At 37.7% G+C, this 18,494-nt stretch overlaps 1 protein-coding gene across 1 annotated transcript in view; it reads left to right on the top strand.

Annotated features, from left to right (window-relative positions):
* The window catches only part of LOC113226545 (protein farnesyltransferase subunit beta), a 34,514-nt gene that overhangs the window by 13,232 nt on the left and 2,788 nt on the right, over positions 1–18,494 (top strand). The window contains exon 5 of the mRNA XM_026459206.1: positions 760–836. Coding sequence (XP_026314991.1) covers positions 760–836 — 77 coding nt within the window. The remainder of the gene's footprint in view (positions 1–759; positions 837–18,494) is intronic.

The following is an 18,494-nucleotide window of genomic DNA, read 5'->3' on the forward strand; positions in this document are numbered from 1 at the left end:
TACTATTGACCAAGAACTCATTCCATGCTTTATTTAGGTATACTTTCGGTAGAGTAGCCAAATTGTGACAATAATTGTTGTAAAGAAATATATCACCATCTTGAATAGCTGAGTTAGCCAGTTGGTCTGCTTTTTCATTTCCGCAAATACCCACATAACTAGGTATCCAGGCAAATACAACTTCATATCCTTTAATGAAGCATTGATGAAGGAGCTCTCTGATGTTAAAAATTATTGGAGATTGTTTATGACATTTAAATGGAAAGCGAGACAGGGCCTGTAATGAACTCATTGAGTCACAAAATACGACAGACTTTTCAAGCTTGGCGAGAAGAATATATTCAACAGCTTTAAAAAGGCCATAGCATTCTCCCGTATGAACGGTCGATTCCGGGGGAAGTTTGACCTTCTGAATCACTTTATATTGAAAATGGTAAACACCAACACCTACGCAACTATTATCAGATGTTTGGATGCATCTGTAAATATATATTCCCAATCAGCCCATTTACTATTAGCAATAGAGTTAAATTCAGCGTTCTGGTTAAGATCATTCTTTTCAATTCCTATGTTGTATTCAACTTGCAAGTTTATGTGAAGAGAACTGTAAGTAGTGTAAGTAGGAGCGTTGATGTTTTTAAATTTTTGGTAACTTTGAACTAAACAAGGAATATTCTTGTGGGCCTAATATGTAGAAGTGTTAATTGCAGAGTCTAATTGTTGTATTTTTGAAAGTAACGTGTTATGCGTTTTTTCTAGTTGGAGACAACGGAAAAAGAATCTATCGCTAAGGTACTCTCTTCTCAGAGACAAGATTGGTTCACAACATTCAACCTGTAAGTAACTAATTGGGCTAGATCTCCTCGCGCCTGTGATCAGTCTTAAGGCTTTGGACTGGATATTGTTCAACTTTGCAAAGGCAGCATTACCTGGATGTAGGAGGAAGGTTTCATAATCTAGGACACTTCTAATTAGGGCGTTGTATAGGAGTCTTATAGTAACTAGATGGGCTCCCCACCAAACACCGGTTAGACATCTTAAAATATTTAAAAGCTGTTCACACCTCATCGCGACATATTCACAATGAGGAATGCCTGTAAGTTTAGAGTCCAGAAGTACCCCAAGGAATTTAGTATGGTCTTTCAGTGGGAGAGGCGACTAATGGTGGAGAACGTTTTCTAGAAAATAAAATGACATTACTTTTGGTTGGTAATAAATCTAACCCGTTTCTATCTAGCCAATTTTTTTAACATTTTAAATCCCCAGATAGAAGCTCATTTATTTCTTACTCAGAACAGAATGTTCAAATGTATACCTATAAAAGTAAATCGTCCGCGTACTGAAGGACATTTACATTGTTTAATAGAGCATTCTAAATCAAGAGTATAAATCTCTGATAACATATTATAAATAAAATTTATTAAAAGGGTTGGAACATTTAGCTGCTCTAGTTTACTTTTAAGAATATTAATGTTTACGTTATCATATGCCGCGGTGATGTCAAGAAATTTCGTTTCTAGAGAAAGCCAATCTGATGTCTGTAGTAATGGTTGACAAACTGTCAAAAGTACTTTTGCCTTTTCTAAACCCGACTTGGCCGTTAGTTAATAAACAATTGTGTTCTAAGAACCATTCAATATTTTAGCTAGAACAGAAACTAAAGCTATTGATCTGTGTGATGACGGATCTGAAGCTTGTTTATTTGGTTTCAATATAAGAATTAAGGACTGTGTTCTCCAGGACAGAGGAACTTCGCCTGTGAACATTACTGTATTAATTAAAGAAAGATAGTATTCTAGACAAGCACTATTTGAATTAGAAAGAAAAGAATATGGAATCCCATCTTCACCTGGCGCGGATTCTTTAACAGTTGACAGAACGCCCTTTAACTCGCTCATGGTGAAGGAAGAGTTAAGGGTTTTTTTAATTTATTCAATTTCAAACAAATTTTATTAAAAACGACGATTCTTTATCGCTAGGTAAAAAACTTAGTGGTTTAACCACCTAGCGATGAGCTATCAAGCTCGACACTTAAATAAACTTAATTCACTATAATTTTAATTAATTCTAGAGTATATGTCTACATTTACATAAGTACTATAGATATTATGCTACAAACCAAGATAGTGTCTCTTTAAAACAGTTTTGCATTTCTTGACATTATCGTTTATGTTATTTTGCACTGTGCCTGGTAGATCGTTCAGAATTTCTGGTAGCATGTAGTCCGGCCTGCGCATTCCATATATGTTGTTGTATCCCGGCATAGTATACGTTGGTATGTATGAAAGCGAGCGCAAATGTTCAGAGCGCGTTCGCTCTCGCAAATTATATTTGAAATGATCGTATTCCTGACATACGAATAGCATTTTAGCTTTGTCAAATACATTTAAAACTCTACAGTAACCAAATAATTTGCCATAGTTATCCTTAAATTGTGATTTTACGTTGTAAGGAACAATTAACTTTAGTAAACATAGCTGCAGTTTATAGTTATTGTTCAAGTAAGTCTTATAAGTGCGTCCATAGCTGCATAAACCATAGTTTATTACGGAGTCGGCAAGAGACATACAAATCTTTCTGAGTGACTTATAAGGAAGTTTTTATTTCAATATATGTTCAATATAGACAGTTTAGCCGCAAAGACTCTTAAGGTCGTATTCCAGAACTATACTCAGGGTCGTATTCCAGAACTCTACTCAATGCTCAAGTCAGGATTTGAGTATGGTTTATAGCACTCGAAATCATACTCAAGTCCCTGCCATTAGGGTCGTATTTCCAGTGCTCGTGTTTCAATTGCAATCTTGACTTGAGCATTGAGTAGAATTCTAGAATACGACCCTCAATGCTCAAGTCAGGATTTGAGCAGACTTGAGTATGAGTTCAAGCACTGGAAATACGACCCTAATGGCAGGGACTTGGGTATGATTTGCATATGACCCTTAGGGTGCTTGAAATCATCCTTAGATCCTGACTTGAGCGTTGAGTAGAGTTCTGGAATACGACACTTAGTTTGTTACATACGTGATCTATGTGTGGTCTCCAGTTAAATAGTTTATATATAATCAGTCCGAGGTGAGTATGTTATATTATATTAAATATGTAATTTTACAATTTTCGTCCATTATAGCAAAGCTCAAGTTAACTGGTCGATTTGAAGTGAAACAGTTGACGACACCCATTGACGACACCCGTCAATTGTGTCGAACTCGGGCGAGCCAATCGGCGCGTAGTTGTCACAGTAATGATATGGTAGAATAGTTTTCAAACAAATTAAATGACATTTCGTCTCTATTTCTGGTTATATACTCGATGACCAGATATAACGATGCGGATTAAAAAGGCTAGCTACGATACTGTCTTCTCCATTATTAAACACTTAAATATAAATAAAAATCCCGGAATTGATAACATACGAATAGCACATTTAAAATATGTAATCTCTGACATTACCCCACTGACTACACACCTCATTAATTAGGCAACAATTGCCTTGCTACGTCGTTGTATCCCGACGAATTCAAAATTAATTAATTAATATTAAATAAATAATTAATAAAAAAAAATATTAAAAATCGGCATGATAAGACCCATATACAAAAAAGGTTCCCATAAGGATTTAAATAACTACCGGCCTATCACTATACTACCTTCGATAAACACGATAAGATAATTGAGAGTACATCGGTACATAATTTTTTGAATACTAACAACATAATTAACAATAAACAATATGGTTTCCAAATCCATCGGAGTACGTCTCAGTTATTATCTGGATTTACCAATGAGGTCAACGAGTACTTGAATGACAGGCAACACGTGCTTATTGTTTTTATTGATTTTAGCAAGGCATTCGACACTTTAAATTACAGTACACTTTACTCTAAACTAGACCAAAATGGAATACAGGGTCCTCTACTAAATGGTTTCAGAACTATCACAGTAACCGGCGTACATGCGTAAGTGTAGCAGGGGCAGTAAAGTACGACCCTTAGGGTCATATTCCGGAACTCCAATTCTAATATAATTCTAAAACGCCATCTTGGATTTAGAAATTAGTGCCATATTCATAATGACCATTCCCAAAAACCTCGAAAAGGATACCCATATTGCATTTTTTTGAAAAATCGTGTCCGCCATCTTGGATTTACAAATAAGTGCTATATTCGTAATGAGCACTCCCAAATGTCTCGAAAACGATACCCAACTTGCCATTATTTGAGAAATCGTGCCCGCCATCTTGCATTTAGAAAAGTCGTGTTAGCCATCATGTATTCAGATATAAATGCCATAAGGATTACCAAAAATAAATTTTTGAAAATTCTTGGCAACCATCTTGGATTTAGAAATTAATGCCACATTCTCAATAAGCACTCCCAAACAACTCGAAAACGTCTATAATTCTCGTTGTTGATCGACAATTTCGTAGGCACCTTTAGAATCCGTTCATTACCTTTATTTTGTCTAAATGAATGAATACTACCATTAAATAGTTACAAAACTCGATTTGCGAAAAATATTTCTAAATAGTTTTCGCCTTTTTTTTTTCGATTGTACGTTGTCGTCGTTGTCGATTATATTAATACGTTCTGGTATTCTTTTTTTTTTTTTAGTTGTAACAAAACAAATGAAAGTAACCTTTCTTCGTCAGAATCCATCGTGTAACTGAGTCGAACGATAAAAAAACATCACTAAAAATTTGGTCGCACTTCAGGAGCGCGACTATCGCGCGGTCGCCGCGCGGTTGCAGCGCGACCGCTGCGTGGCTGCAGCGCTGCTGCAGCGCGGCTAACAGCGGCTAATTTGAACGCGCCGTTATACTGCGAGTTATGGGTCTTGTTGTGTGTTATTAAGGCGCAGCCGGTTATGTAATGGTCGGCCAACGAACTAATAATAACAGCTGTCTTAGTGGAACAGTTGATACTACGTACAAAAACATGATCAATGTATGACTTTGTAATCAGGGCTACACTTTTTTCGACTCTCGTATACTATGGCTTATGCCACACTCAAGACCCACCTCGCACATAGAATTTAGGTGTAATGATTTAATTACTGAATGTAATTTTAAATCTATGTTAATATCTCCTATTAAAACATAGTTAACATTGAGTGATTTTTGGCTAATTACCTTGTATAATTCCTGAACAAAATAACATTGTTATTGTTACTATTTGTTGATGGCAGAAATGGAAGTGGTGAGGGGTTGATCTGTTCTGAAACTGAGGGAGGGACTAAGCGATCCATGATCTGTTCTGCAAGAATAATAGAAAGCTTGAGTGGAACGAAAACCATATCTAAATCTTCTGATATTCTGCCAAACAATGGAGGAATTTACACTGGGATCTAATGAGGTGCAAAATCTTTGCCATCCTTAATTTTTTTTCTTATTGAGCAGATTTTTTGTAGCATTGACAATTAAAAATAGTTAGTAAAATTGTTATCGGTCATAGAACTACTATATTGTTTTTCGGCCCCTTTCCGCTCTTTTGTTGTTTTGGTGCACTCATCATCCCATCACGGTGGGGAAGGAATCTTACAAGAGTCCAGCGGGAAGGTTTTGTAAGCTGCTTCAATTAGTAGTTTGGCCAGTCTATCAAAACAAGCGGACACGTTGATGTATGATATTACAGGCAAGACTTGTATCAGCTCAACATTATTTTTAATTAAGTCCCAGTCGGCATTAATAATCTTATGTTTCAGGCGAGGTTGTTTAGGTTGTATAAAAGGTTTTTTAAAAGGGAAGGTAACAATTAATGGATAATGGTCACTGCCATTAGTAGAATCACTGGGGAACCACAACAAATCAGAAGCTAGATCAGGTGTACATATAAATAAATCAGGGGCACTTTAGCTTTCCCTAGGCCCTGTAATGCGAGTAGGTGAACCAGTATTTAAAATGCTTGCATGATTTTTGACATGACCGAACCTGCATCTATTATAGCACTGCACCGTAGGATAGATATACAGAGCAACAGGAAGAGCTGTATAGCACATGTATACTCGGGTTGGCAGTACTTGCCCGTGAAGCGTTATAACAATGGTAGGTACCATTGTTATAACGTGTCTACAAATTCCCTTGCATTATTATTGTTGGTAACTTTTCGTCTAATTCATCTAGTTTTTATTATCGGGCCACAACCTAAAGGCACAGAAATATTAGAAATTATTTCTTTATCAGTCCAATCAAGCGGGACTCCTTTTACCACTCCTATTGTGGTGACATTAAAGATTGGTATAAAGGCTTTGTTGACTTCTCTGCGATGAGACTTTCGTCCATTATAAAGCTATTAGCATCGGTGTAATTAACGAAATTTAAAGAAATACGATTTCAGCCTATTCGCTTTAGACTACCGTTTACTATGCCTTTAACAGCTCTTCTCTTTAAAAATCGTCCAAGTGTTACTGGGTGTAAAGTAGTGTCACTGTTATCAGATACAGCTTGTTTTTGTACATGGACTACAAAAAGAGTTACATCAGGGGGCCAATCGCGCTATTTTCGCAAGGTTTAACCTTACAACATTTGAGGTTATGGTTTTGGTTAATTAATGGTTCTACCGACGCACAAAATGCAATCGCGCTATCAGTTTTAATGAACCTAAACCTCAAATTAACCTCAAACTATAACCTCGTATTAAATTTTAAGAGACGTGCCTTGACTTCCTAAAACCGACTAAATTTTACCGTAAAACGCACTGAAATGTCAATATCTACGAATTCAAGTCTATAAAAGAGCGATTTAAAAAAGTGTGTAAAAGAAATGTCATTAAATTCTATTGTAAACAAACATATGTGTTGTGATTTGAACCAAATTAATTGAATTTAGTGTGTTGTTGTTGTAGATAAAACACGCAGAGGCAAGTACCTACACATTGTTTTCCTTTTTTAATATTCTATTTAATAAAATAGTATCTTTTTATACAATCAAATAGGTACGCTAACTACTATTAATTTCGAAATGTTAGCAATGTAGAATTAATAATGATGCTCGTATTTCAGCCAGTGTGGATGCGGTCGGACGGCGAGCGACCACTGTAAGCCAGCTCCATCTTTGCTGGAGTTCGAATCGCACAGAGATTTGGCTTGAGAATGACTTCGCTCGGCGTTGTTCGCGCGTGTTATCAGCACGCCTTTGGTGCGAGTGTGTGGCTATTTTGTGGCCCCGCAATAGATCCCAAAAGGTGAGATATAATGCGAGGTAATAGGATACAGTGAGTGGATCACTCACCGTTATTGTACCAGAACTCATATCACTATAATATGCAATGTTATTATTGTTATTCAGGTATGGAATGGTATGAAAAGCAGGGTGAGAATCTACGCCACGTCGACTGCGGCAGAGGCCCTACCAACCTTCCTAAAGGACACCAACTCTAGCACAAAAGAACTTCAAACATACAATTCAATAACAAAGTAACTTTCTCACTCTTTATTATTAATTAAAAAACAAAGTAACTTTCAATTTGAGCAAATTCTTTCCCACTCTTTATTCCATCACATCTATTATTTCGTTGACAGCGAGCTGATGAGCGTTGGAGCAGAGCCGGGTAGAATTCTTATGCATTGAGGAGCAGCGAGCATGCGAAGCATTCTTGCAGCAAGTGAATGCTGGCAGGGTGCAGGCTGAGGCAGCTATTATTTCTGCCAAAGCAGATGATCTGCATGCCCAATCCGTAGCTGCCATTTGCAAAGCAATTACCGAGTTGGTGCCTGCAGTTAACCTTTTTAATAGACTATTTAACAAGAATGACAGGTTTGTTTTCAACATGTTTTCTTAATTCCTGCTGATGATATGTTCAATTGTGGAAATCTGAAAGAGCGTAAGGAACGAAGGTCTAATCTGTAGACTTTTGTCCCCTTTATATTTCCACAGTGATATAAACATTTTTTTAAATGTATTTTGAAAAGGCCCCTAAACATTCTGGCGTTTATGTTGGCTTCATATTGTATGTATATAAATACCCATCCTGCTTTATCTGTCACTACTCTCATGAGAGGTATGGCACAGTCTTAAATTTAGGTCTCCAATCTTCCTATATACATATTTTTGTTTCAGACTTCTTTGAAGAATCAAAAGCAAGCTCGCTCCGGAAATGAAGGATGATTTGGGGTAGATTGAGGCAATAAATAAACTAAAAATACACTCTTTTTTTTATTTCAACCTCTTAAAAGTATACATCAATTTAGATATTAAGATAATAAACAATTACAATAGGTATACATCGTCATCATAGAATGAATACCTCATATTTCTATGTAATTTTTTAGGATGAAGATAAAAATATGGTGTGAAGTATAGTAAATGCAATAATGTGTGTAGTTAGCATTTTAATTACTTAAATTATACCTCTTTTAGATACTATATTATTACATTATTAATTTTTATTCAACAAAAATCAGTAAAAACAAACTGAAAATGCATATGTGAGGCTTCACTGTAAGGGGACGATATGTTGTATAAAGTCAAGTGTTAAAAGAGATTAATTGTAACCTTGTAATATATTTTTATACAACTATACATATTTTACCTATACCTGTAATTTTAATTTGATAATAACAACAGGAAATAAGACAAGAACTAATAAATATGATGTACATTGTAAAGCTTATTTTCTCACCGCCTTTTAATACCATCTCTTTCGGCATGCCTTTTAGGAAAGTTGCATATTTATTCATAATAACTGGTTTATTTGAAGCAGCTACCGCTTGTGCCTCTCTGACACTGACTTGGGAAAGGGTGATAAGCACTTGCCAATGGGGGTCTGGTACGCCCCAGTTGTTAAAAACTATACGAGCTATTAAAATCTGTAACAAAATTAATAATGATTTACACAGTATAGAAATTTTGGTTATTATGCAAAACTGAGAACTTTCGGATTCCACTCAACCCTTACCTTTGTCTCCACATCCAATGCAACAGACCGTCCTTTAACGAGAATATGTAGGCATAGTTCTTCCACCAATCCTGAAATGAATTCCGTGGACAAACGGTATATCGTTTGCGGAATTTCTCCTCAGACATGTTAAATGTGATCGTCTTTCTATGCTTTTCTTTTATTTAAAGCCCGTTCTTAGGCCACATCCACCTCATAAACACTTTCCAAAACATTTAAGTAACCGTGGAACATCTTTTATATACGATAAACGTAGTGAAAAGTTACTCTCCATTAACTGCCACACAAACCTTGACCTTGCAAAGGTTAATCTATTCCCCCAAGGTTACATGTGAGGTTAAAATGTCAAAATATTTAGCGCGATACCAATTTGCAACATTTTAGGTTTTGGTTTTACGTTTGACAATTAGCGCGATACCAAATGTGCGTTACGTGTCACACGTCTAAGTTTTGGCTTAGGTTTTTGTTTTGACAGTTAGCGCGATACGAAATGTACACAACGTGTCAGATTGGCGAGGTTGGAGGTTTTGGTTAAACCTTTGACAATTAGCGCGATTGGCCCCCAGATGCATGATAGTTAGAACGGTCAATAGGCATCGGTCGATTCGTTTCATTATCAATCATTTTATTGGAAGTACCTGCATTTTGCTGAGATGTCATATCAACTCTGTTAGTTATGTGCGGACTGGGATTAGACCATGTAATATTTTTTGTATAAGAATTTTCATCAGATTTATTCAATGAACATTGACAATCAGTATTGGCATTTAATTTATTTGATCCACTCCGCCTTCTTTTTTTATTACAAGTTGCACAAACAACGCGAGAAACACGTTTACGTTTTCTCACTTCAGTAAACGAGCTGTCTGTATCCATGGATGACTCAAGAGCATTTACTAGCATATCTATTGGAAATTGAGCAACTGTATCATCTTTATTAAACGCATCTTGAGACACCAGAGGAAGTGTCCCACCGGGGTCATCGGGCGGATCGCCCATAGTAACAAGTGGGAATGGGTTTTACAAATCGTATATAGTTATTGAAACTATATATTATGCCAATATCGAATATCCGATATCGTCTATCTTAGAAACTATATATCGATATTGCTGCGCATCGCGTATTTTATAGCGATGCCGAATCAAGCCGAGCGATTACCTAGTGGATACCAACACGAAATCATATATTTTCCAAACTATATACCGATACTGGTTCGTATCAGATATTCACTGAGTGGATATCAACGCGAAATCATTTTTTGTTCGTCTTCGAAACTGTATACTAACATTGGCCCGCATTGCTCTTGTAAAATAATATCCAATAATATATAGTTTCGAAACGGGAAGGGACGGGAGGCGCTATTAGCGATATTTCTCGAACAAAACTTGCTACTACTTTTAGAGAGGGGGATAATACTACAAGCAAACAAGTGCACTCAAATGCAATATTGAGTTGTGTAACTATGGTCTCAGACAAACGAAAGTCTACAACACTAGTTTATTTTTACAAATACACAGATTAAACCATTAAACACTCATTTATATCATGTCCGTACACTGAATAGGCCTTCAAAAAAAAAAAAAAAAAAATTTTCATGAATATGCTAGAGATGGAAAGTTATCGACGTGATGGTGTCGAAACGTATTACGTATTACTGGTTGATCACGTTTATGAAATGTAATTCCACCCTTGGTTAGACTGGATGTAGCGGATTTTTTTCTGCAGTTTTGTATGGCGCAGCGCAAGACCACAATATACCACATATTTCGCGAAGCACTTAATACGGTGGGTAATCGAAATGAAAAAACATCCATTCGGAAGTAGTGTTTATTGTGCGATGGTTTTTTTTTATCGACGTCGAGATCTATTGTAGAAAACTGAACATGTCCTTAAGCTTAAAAATCTGCGTGGTAGTGCGGAGCGCAGTGTGCCATACCCTACGGTTCGCCGCGCCCCTCCACGCGGGGGCGCGGCAAGACCGCGCGCGCCGCGCTCCCGCGCATAGAAGAGTTGTCAGTGTGTTCGACAGCGCGAGTTTTCCATACAAATTGAGGTACTTCCGTCACAAGGCGCGGTGCGTGATAATCACCTTATTGTATAGTTAGTAAAACGAACTCCTTTTGCACATTAATAGCAATAATTTTCTATTTTCATTAAATAATGAATTATACCATTTTGAAATCTACTTTAAACACGCATTATTTTGGAATAGTTGGCTACTCAACATCATATTTTTTTATACTTATCCAAGATGATTAAACTTTATGAATAAAGAAAATCTTTTACACTGAAAATAAATTAAAACTTATTTTTAAGAAAAGGTGCTATAGTTACTCGTACTGTATATTGCCTATACAGGGTGTAAATTTGAGACGAGGCAGCAATACCAGCTACCTTAATCGTTGTAGTTACAGGAAAATGGTTCTAGAAGATTATCCATGAATTTTGAAGATATTTTGATTGGCATTCACAGATTTTGAAAAAATGATATAGTCAGCAAGATAAAAGGCAATTTTTACAAAACTTTTTTTTTATGCCATTCGATCCGGTCTCTGGTAAGGATCAATTGACTCTATGGGACCAACTGAGGTAAGAGTACTCTAAATGTCAGAAATCGCAAAAAACTTTTTACCATACATTTTGTAGGGACCTATATAGTAATCAGTTATTCTAGGTAGTTAAGGTAACTAACAATAAGTAAACTAATAAATTGACAACATATTATGTATTCCAAAATAAAAACAATAACGAAAAGCAAAATAACATAAAAAGTCTATGATAGTAAGTGCTCGAATTGATTGACGGATGCATCGATTCGTTCTCTTCCGCAAAGAGCAAGTAGCGGCTGAAATTCTACTCAGATGGATTCTATTGAAAATTGCTGCAAGTGCGTCTTTCAATTCTTGAACACTGTTGTATTTTTTTTATACATTTAATTTTTTATATAGCCCCAAAGAAAAAATCAAGGGGCGTCAGATCAGACCTACGCGGTGGCCATTTGATAGGACCATGTGTTCCAATTAATTTATTTCCTCGCTTGAGAACATTTTGATTAAAAAGCGTCTTAAAAGTGACAATTCTCCATTACCAAAACAAAACAAAGCTGTTCCAAATTTAAAAAATTGTGATATGATTATGATTTGGAAGAAGTCTTATTTGTAGAGTAGTGGCCAGTTTCGTTTCTAACAAAAACTTTTCATTTAAAATGTGTGGTAAAAGTTTTTTTGCGATTTCTGCCATTTCGAGTACACTTACCTTAGTTGGTCCCATAGAGACTATTGATCCTTACCAGAGACCGATTCGAATGGTATAAAAAAGTTTTGTAAAAATTGCCTTTTATCTGGCTGACTGTACTATTTTTTTAAATCTGTGAATGTCAATCAACATATCTTCAAAATTCATGGATAGTCTTCTAGAACCATTTTCCTGTAATTACAACGATTAAGGTAGCAGGCCTTGCTGCCCCGTCTCAAATTTACACCCTGTATATTGTCACAGTTAACGTGGCATATTGTGATATAAAAAAACTGAAGTAATTAATTCATTTGTGATCGAGGTTTATGTATGTACCTAAAATAAAATAAAGATAATTGACTTTTAAAAAAAACCATATCTAGGGCACTACTTATTTGGTATATTTTTATTCTATACATTTTTTCAAACAGTCAGAAGCTATACTATTAGGTATTTCAGGCTTATCCTTTAATTACAGACACCTGTATACAGGCTGATAAAAAACCACTGACTATTTTAAAGGAGCATACTGTATAATAGAAATAAAAAATACATGTTTTTTTTTTCGAATACTTGACAAATAAATAAGTTATGACGTCTCACTTCACTTCATTTTTTATTTTTATGGCTCCGTCATTATGAGAAATGATGATTTTGCCAATGTTGAAAGAAAAAAAAAAACAAAACAAACAAATACGCTGAGCTCTATTAAGACATTAACCGGTGTTGTTGAGTTGGTCCACGGGGGTACTCAGTTGACAATCTAAAACAAAAGACAACACAAACATGTAAAATATATATTATTTAAGTGGATAAATTTACATAGAGTAACAATATGGGGGGAGAACACTAAAGTTAAGAGGCTGTTTATGGTAATGGGGCGGGGGAATTTTGGAGGAAGTAAGTTATAAAGTGGAACAGCCTATTAGGGCAATTAAAAAAAATGTGTTCCAAGGTACCGTCTTCTAGGCCGCCCTCGCACAGAGAGTGATCTCGGACTCTGAGGTGCAAACATGGCCTAAGCGCAAACGTATAATGGTGGAAGTGATGTTTTTAGGCAAAGCGCGACGTTTAAAATACCAGGGTTTAGTGGATAAATTTGGTTGGAGGTTGCCTTAGTGTCTACCAACATAGTTATACAACACTGTTTGTCGTGATTCCTGCCATAGTTCCGACCAGGAGGCTGGCATTTGGGGTTTTGGTCTTGGCGAGCAGATCTTTGGGAAAGCACTTGTGATATTTGCATACGCCAATTCTTGTCGCTTTTACCGTCGCCTTACCATGAACTCTTATAACAGTTCAGTATAGGTCCGTGACGACAAAAGGCGGGATGGTGATATACACTTCATGTAGTGCTATCTCACAACGATTCATTTTAGGTCCTAAACTGAATCGTAATAAGAGTTCATGGTACAGCCCCAGAGCTACCTTAATTTGGAGGGTGATAGAGAAATTGTCTTTGGAATGAAACGGTAGCTTAATAATGTCTTGGAGGCAGCTTAGTGAATCTGAGAAAACTAAACATTTATTAATTTTATGAGACTCAATGTATAAAATGCTTCAAGTATTGCGATAGCCTCTCCAGAAAAGACCGATTTCAGATAGGGGGATTTAAAACTGAGTAAAACATTGAACTTGGGGAACCAAACCGCGGCTCCCAAGTCGCCATGTTCGTGTAATTTTGAAGCGTCCGTGAAAACAGTAATCCGGTCATGCCATTCTCTCTCAACTATATCGTTGAAGACTTGGTTTGCTCCAGGGGTATCTGATTGATGATTCCAAAACTAAGATAGACTGTTGGGCGGAACGTTAAACATTTAAAGTCAGTTTCAAACAACGGGTTCATATAACTTTGGGAAATTCCCTATTTCCCAGGGGAGATTGGAAGTCTTGTTGATATGATGGAACTGTTGATAAGGAGGGGAGGTTTCTTGGGTGACCAATAATTGGAAGAAGGGATAGTCTCCGACAAGGATTGCAATACGGGAATCAAAGGGTGAGAAGAAAATTGAAAGATCTTGAAAAGGAATCTATTAGCAAGGAATTGTCTACGTAGATGTAGAGGGGGCTCCAGACATTCGACTTGAAGAGCGTTTGTTGGTGAGGATTTCATGGCACCAGTGATTATTCTCAGGCATCTTGCCTGGATTCTGTCCATCTTTGCCAAGGCTAACTTGTTGCATGGTTCCAGAAGGTAGCCGCCATAATCAAAATGACTTCTGATGATTACGTTGTACAGGAGCTTTTGGTTATACGGATGTGATGCCTAACGAACACCAGAAAGTGCACGTAGGATATTTATGCTTTTTTCAGCTTTTTGACGAATATAGTTGAGGTGATGGATGCCAGATAATTTAGAGTCCAAAATAATACCTAAAAATTTTACTTTTTCCCTCAGTTCTATGTTTTCCCTATTAACGTGTATTTCAGTTTCAGGAAGTTTCAGGCGTCTCTTGCGGGAGAAAACGACAACTAAAAGCACAGTTGTCGTGACAGACAGACAGACTGCGATAGAGCGGCCCATAAACATGTTGCAAATGACATTGATCATCTTCATAGGAATACTCAGATTGAGCATCTTCTGCCTGAGTAGTGGAAGATTCACATTATCAATATGCGGATGTTATGTCTAAGAACACACCTATGACGTATTTTCCCTCGGAGGGGGCTAGTCGAACATCTGATGTAAAAATGCTTAGGCCGTCCATAGTGCCCATGCCTTTTCGGAAGCCAAACTGGCTTCTGGATAACAATTTTTATTAGGTGTTCCATGATTTTGCTGAAACAGATGATAGGGCGATAGGTCGATATGAGTTTGAATTAAATGAATCTTTACCAGGTTTTAAGATTGGAATGATAATTTGGGTTTTCCATGATATAGGGAATATTTCGGAAAATTGTACTTATAATATTCAAAAAGAAAATTTTAGTGGGTCTAAAGGACCTGGCAATAAACGAATAGGGAATGCCGTCCACGCCCGGTGCCGAATCCCTTACGTGGTCCAAAGCACAGCTTAGTTCTTCAAAAGAGCAGGGGTCATTCATACAGTCAGAAGTTGACAAGGAGGGATTTATAGAGGCAGATGCTTCTGAATAAACAAAAGGGGGGGATAATTTTGTAATAAAATCCACAACCCAGGGTGTCGGGTCGTTAGACGAGATGTTCTCATGATCAGTCTGAGATCTGCGAAAGAATTTTTTTTTCTGAATTCTCTTCCAGACTATAGACGGGTGGGTGCAGGGTTCCAGAGATTCGCAGAATGCACGCCACCTGAAATTATTTTTTTTGCTCAAAAATCTTCTCTTGTGAGCGGAAATCTTTTGGAATTTTAAATAATTCTCAAAGATAAGTCACATGCGAATTCAAGTTCTACCCGATTTCGTTCCTTGACTGACGAAGAACATTCCGAATCCCACCATGGGGAAAGGAAATTTTGCTATTTGCAGAGTTTTTCAAAGGGTTAGTTTCATCTGCGGCTGACAGCAAACATGAGATGAACTCGGAATATATAGACAAAACGGTTGGGGTTACTCGGACCAAGGAGTACATGTCCCAGGCAGCCTGTCTAAGCCTGTATTTAAGTAAGGGAGGGGGGCCTGGTGTGAGGCTAGGTGGGGAATCTCCTACTGAAATTAAGATAGGTAGGTGATCGCTTCCAAAGGAATTTATAAGAACAAGCCAGGAGGTAGAAGGGGCTAAGCTAGGAGAGACTAAAGTTAAGTCAGGGGCGCTGGCATTTTGAAGGGGGAAGTTCTGCGTGTAGGAAAACCATAATTAATTATACATAAATTTGTGCTGTCCAGAAGATCGAGAAAAGCAGAGGATAAAGAGTCGCAAATATAAGATCCGATAGCGAATGGCGTATATTGAAATCTCCTAAAACAATTAGGGGGGAAGGGAGGGATGAGAGGCTCACGGATAATTCTGTGATGAGGTCAAGGCTAGGTTGGGGAATGTAGACAGACAAATGATTTGTTTTGTGCTTTAATAGCGACAACATGGAGGCTTGTGGCGTGTGTGGGGATGGAGAATTGTGTAGATATGATGTTCCTTTTCACTAGTAGGGCGCGTCCAGCTCATCCATCACTCCTGTCAGTCTTCAGAACTCTGAAGAGGACTCCCGGTTTTAAACCATGTCTCGGAAATACCAAAAACTACGAGGTGATATTTATTTATCAGAAAAATAAGCTCGTGTTTTTTATTTTTTATATTACGGGCGTTCCATTGTAGAATTGATGTCATTGTTGGATAAAAGAGATTGTAATAATTTTGAGATCAAACTTTGAATAATTTGAAGGCCATTGTACGGTAAGATGTCATTGAATTTGGATGGTACTTTTATTACTAAATTAGTTATAATATCGGACAGGTTGTCATTTGGACTAGTAGAACAATGATGATTATTATTTGAAGCGTCCCTAAAGAGAGAACACCCATTAGGATGCAAGGATTTTGGCGTGGATGTTATGAGGTTATGTGAGTTTCTATCATATCCTTGGGTTTGTTCTTGTCTGCGGCGGCTTTCTGTAAAAGTTGTCTTACGATAAGCTGTGGAAAGAATCTGGGACTGTAGGCGGACAGGGGTACAGGGAGGAGACCTAACTGTTTGGGGGAGCGGGGAAAGAGGGGAGTCTGCGGGCGCTGGGTTGGGGATGCCATGTCAGCATATGATTTCCGGACAGAGCTGAATCCTCTGGAAGCTTCTAGGTAACCAATATTGTCTTTAGCCATCACTTTTTTTATTTGCTTTTGACGGGCATGCTCTGGGCACGCACCGTGAATCTGTAGCTTTATGGGAGGCAGAACAGAGAAGGCAAGACACAGCATCATTTGGAACGGTACAGGAGGAGCCATCATGATTCTGGGCACATTTGGAGCAGCGCGGATGAGAACGGCATTGTTCACGAACATGTCCAAAGCGGCAGCACTTGTGACATTGAATTATGGGTAGAGTATATAGGTCCACTGGGAGAGACATATTAAAACAAAAGACTTTCTCCGGGAGGATCTGTCCCAAAAATGTCAATACCACAGTGGCAGATGGCTCCCAAGTGGCTTGTCCTTCAATTATACGCTTTTTATTTAGCCTCCTAGCGTTTATAACTTTAACCTCGGGGGGGCATTTGATGTAGTGAACCAATTCCTCGAGGGACCATTCCAAGGGGATCTGGTGAACAACACCATTGCGAGTGAGGTGGAATCGGGGGATTATAGCAGAAAGTTTTTGATTATTAAGGAGTGGACTCTCAATAAAGTTGTTTGCATCTTGTGGTGTTTGGAAGTAAATTGATACTTTGTCCCTGCCAATGCTTTTTATTTCTAAAATTCCCGAGACTTTGCTATTGTAGATTGTGTGGGCGATGTTTAAAGCACGCATTGAATTTGTGGTAGCAGAGGAGTCACTCTCTGTGCGAGAAACATGGACCAGAAAGGATCCATGTTTCTCGCACAGAGAGTGTTGTTGATGTTGTTATATAGATTTTAAGACTTTCGTGGTTATTCACTAAATTGTTTCTGTTGTCCATGGGCATCGTTGTTTGAGTATTTCAAGTCAGAGTTACTTTCGTATCTCTCCAGGATATACGTTTGTTGTACTGACGCAGACGGCGGCGGCGGGAGTCTTGTCTTTTTAGCGTAGCTATCAATGTCCGCGCAAGCAGGGCGCTTGCTCTTTTGACCACTGATGTTGATCTCCATTGAGCTAACGGACGGAGATACAGGTAGAGAACGAGGCCCCCTATGAGGGGGCTCCGCCTCATCGATAGGATCACAGAACATAAGGGAACTTATCTCTATGTTATTTATTTACCACCACCAACACAAAATCCGACACAATGTTAAACTCTCAGTGAAAAATTAATTAATTTTTTCTTTTTTTTTTGCAACTATTAAAAATATTTAAATGTGTATTGAATTGATATTCAATTATTTTTTATGTGAAATTACTCCACTAGTTTGTAAAAATATAAATTAACTCCACGTCGGGAGTCTTGTCTTTTTAGCATAGCTATAAATGTCCGCGCAAGCAGGGCGCTTGCTCTTTTGACCACACGGTCCAGAACACCTTCACACCTTTCAATCGTGACCAATGCGCTATGATGTCTCAAAGTTTTCCGACAAAATGGTGAATAATATTGACCGTCGACAATTAATAGACGCCGTTGACATAGCAACGTGGGCGGAGCCAGCGCGCGAGTTTATTGACCTTGGTGGCCGAATTGTTAGCTCTGTGAGCGCTGGCAAAGAGGTCCCAGATTCGACTTCCGGTAGGAAGGATGGTAATTGGTGTGGTTGATGTTTGCCCTTAATTTATTTTTTAAAGCGTCAAATGCATCAATAAATTTGCACTGATTTTAGTTCGTCACGG

This window comes from Hyposmocoma kahamanoa, unplaced genomic scaffold (assembly GCF_003589595.1).
Source record: "Hyposmocoma kahamanoa isolate Upper Pololo Valley unplaced genomic scaffold, ASM358959v1 192, whole genome shotgun sequence".
In the NCBI taxonomy this organism is placed as follows: Eukaryota; Metazoa; Arthropoda; class Insecta; order Lepidoptera; family Cosmopterigidae; genus Hyposmocoma; species Hyposmocoma kahamanoa.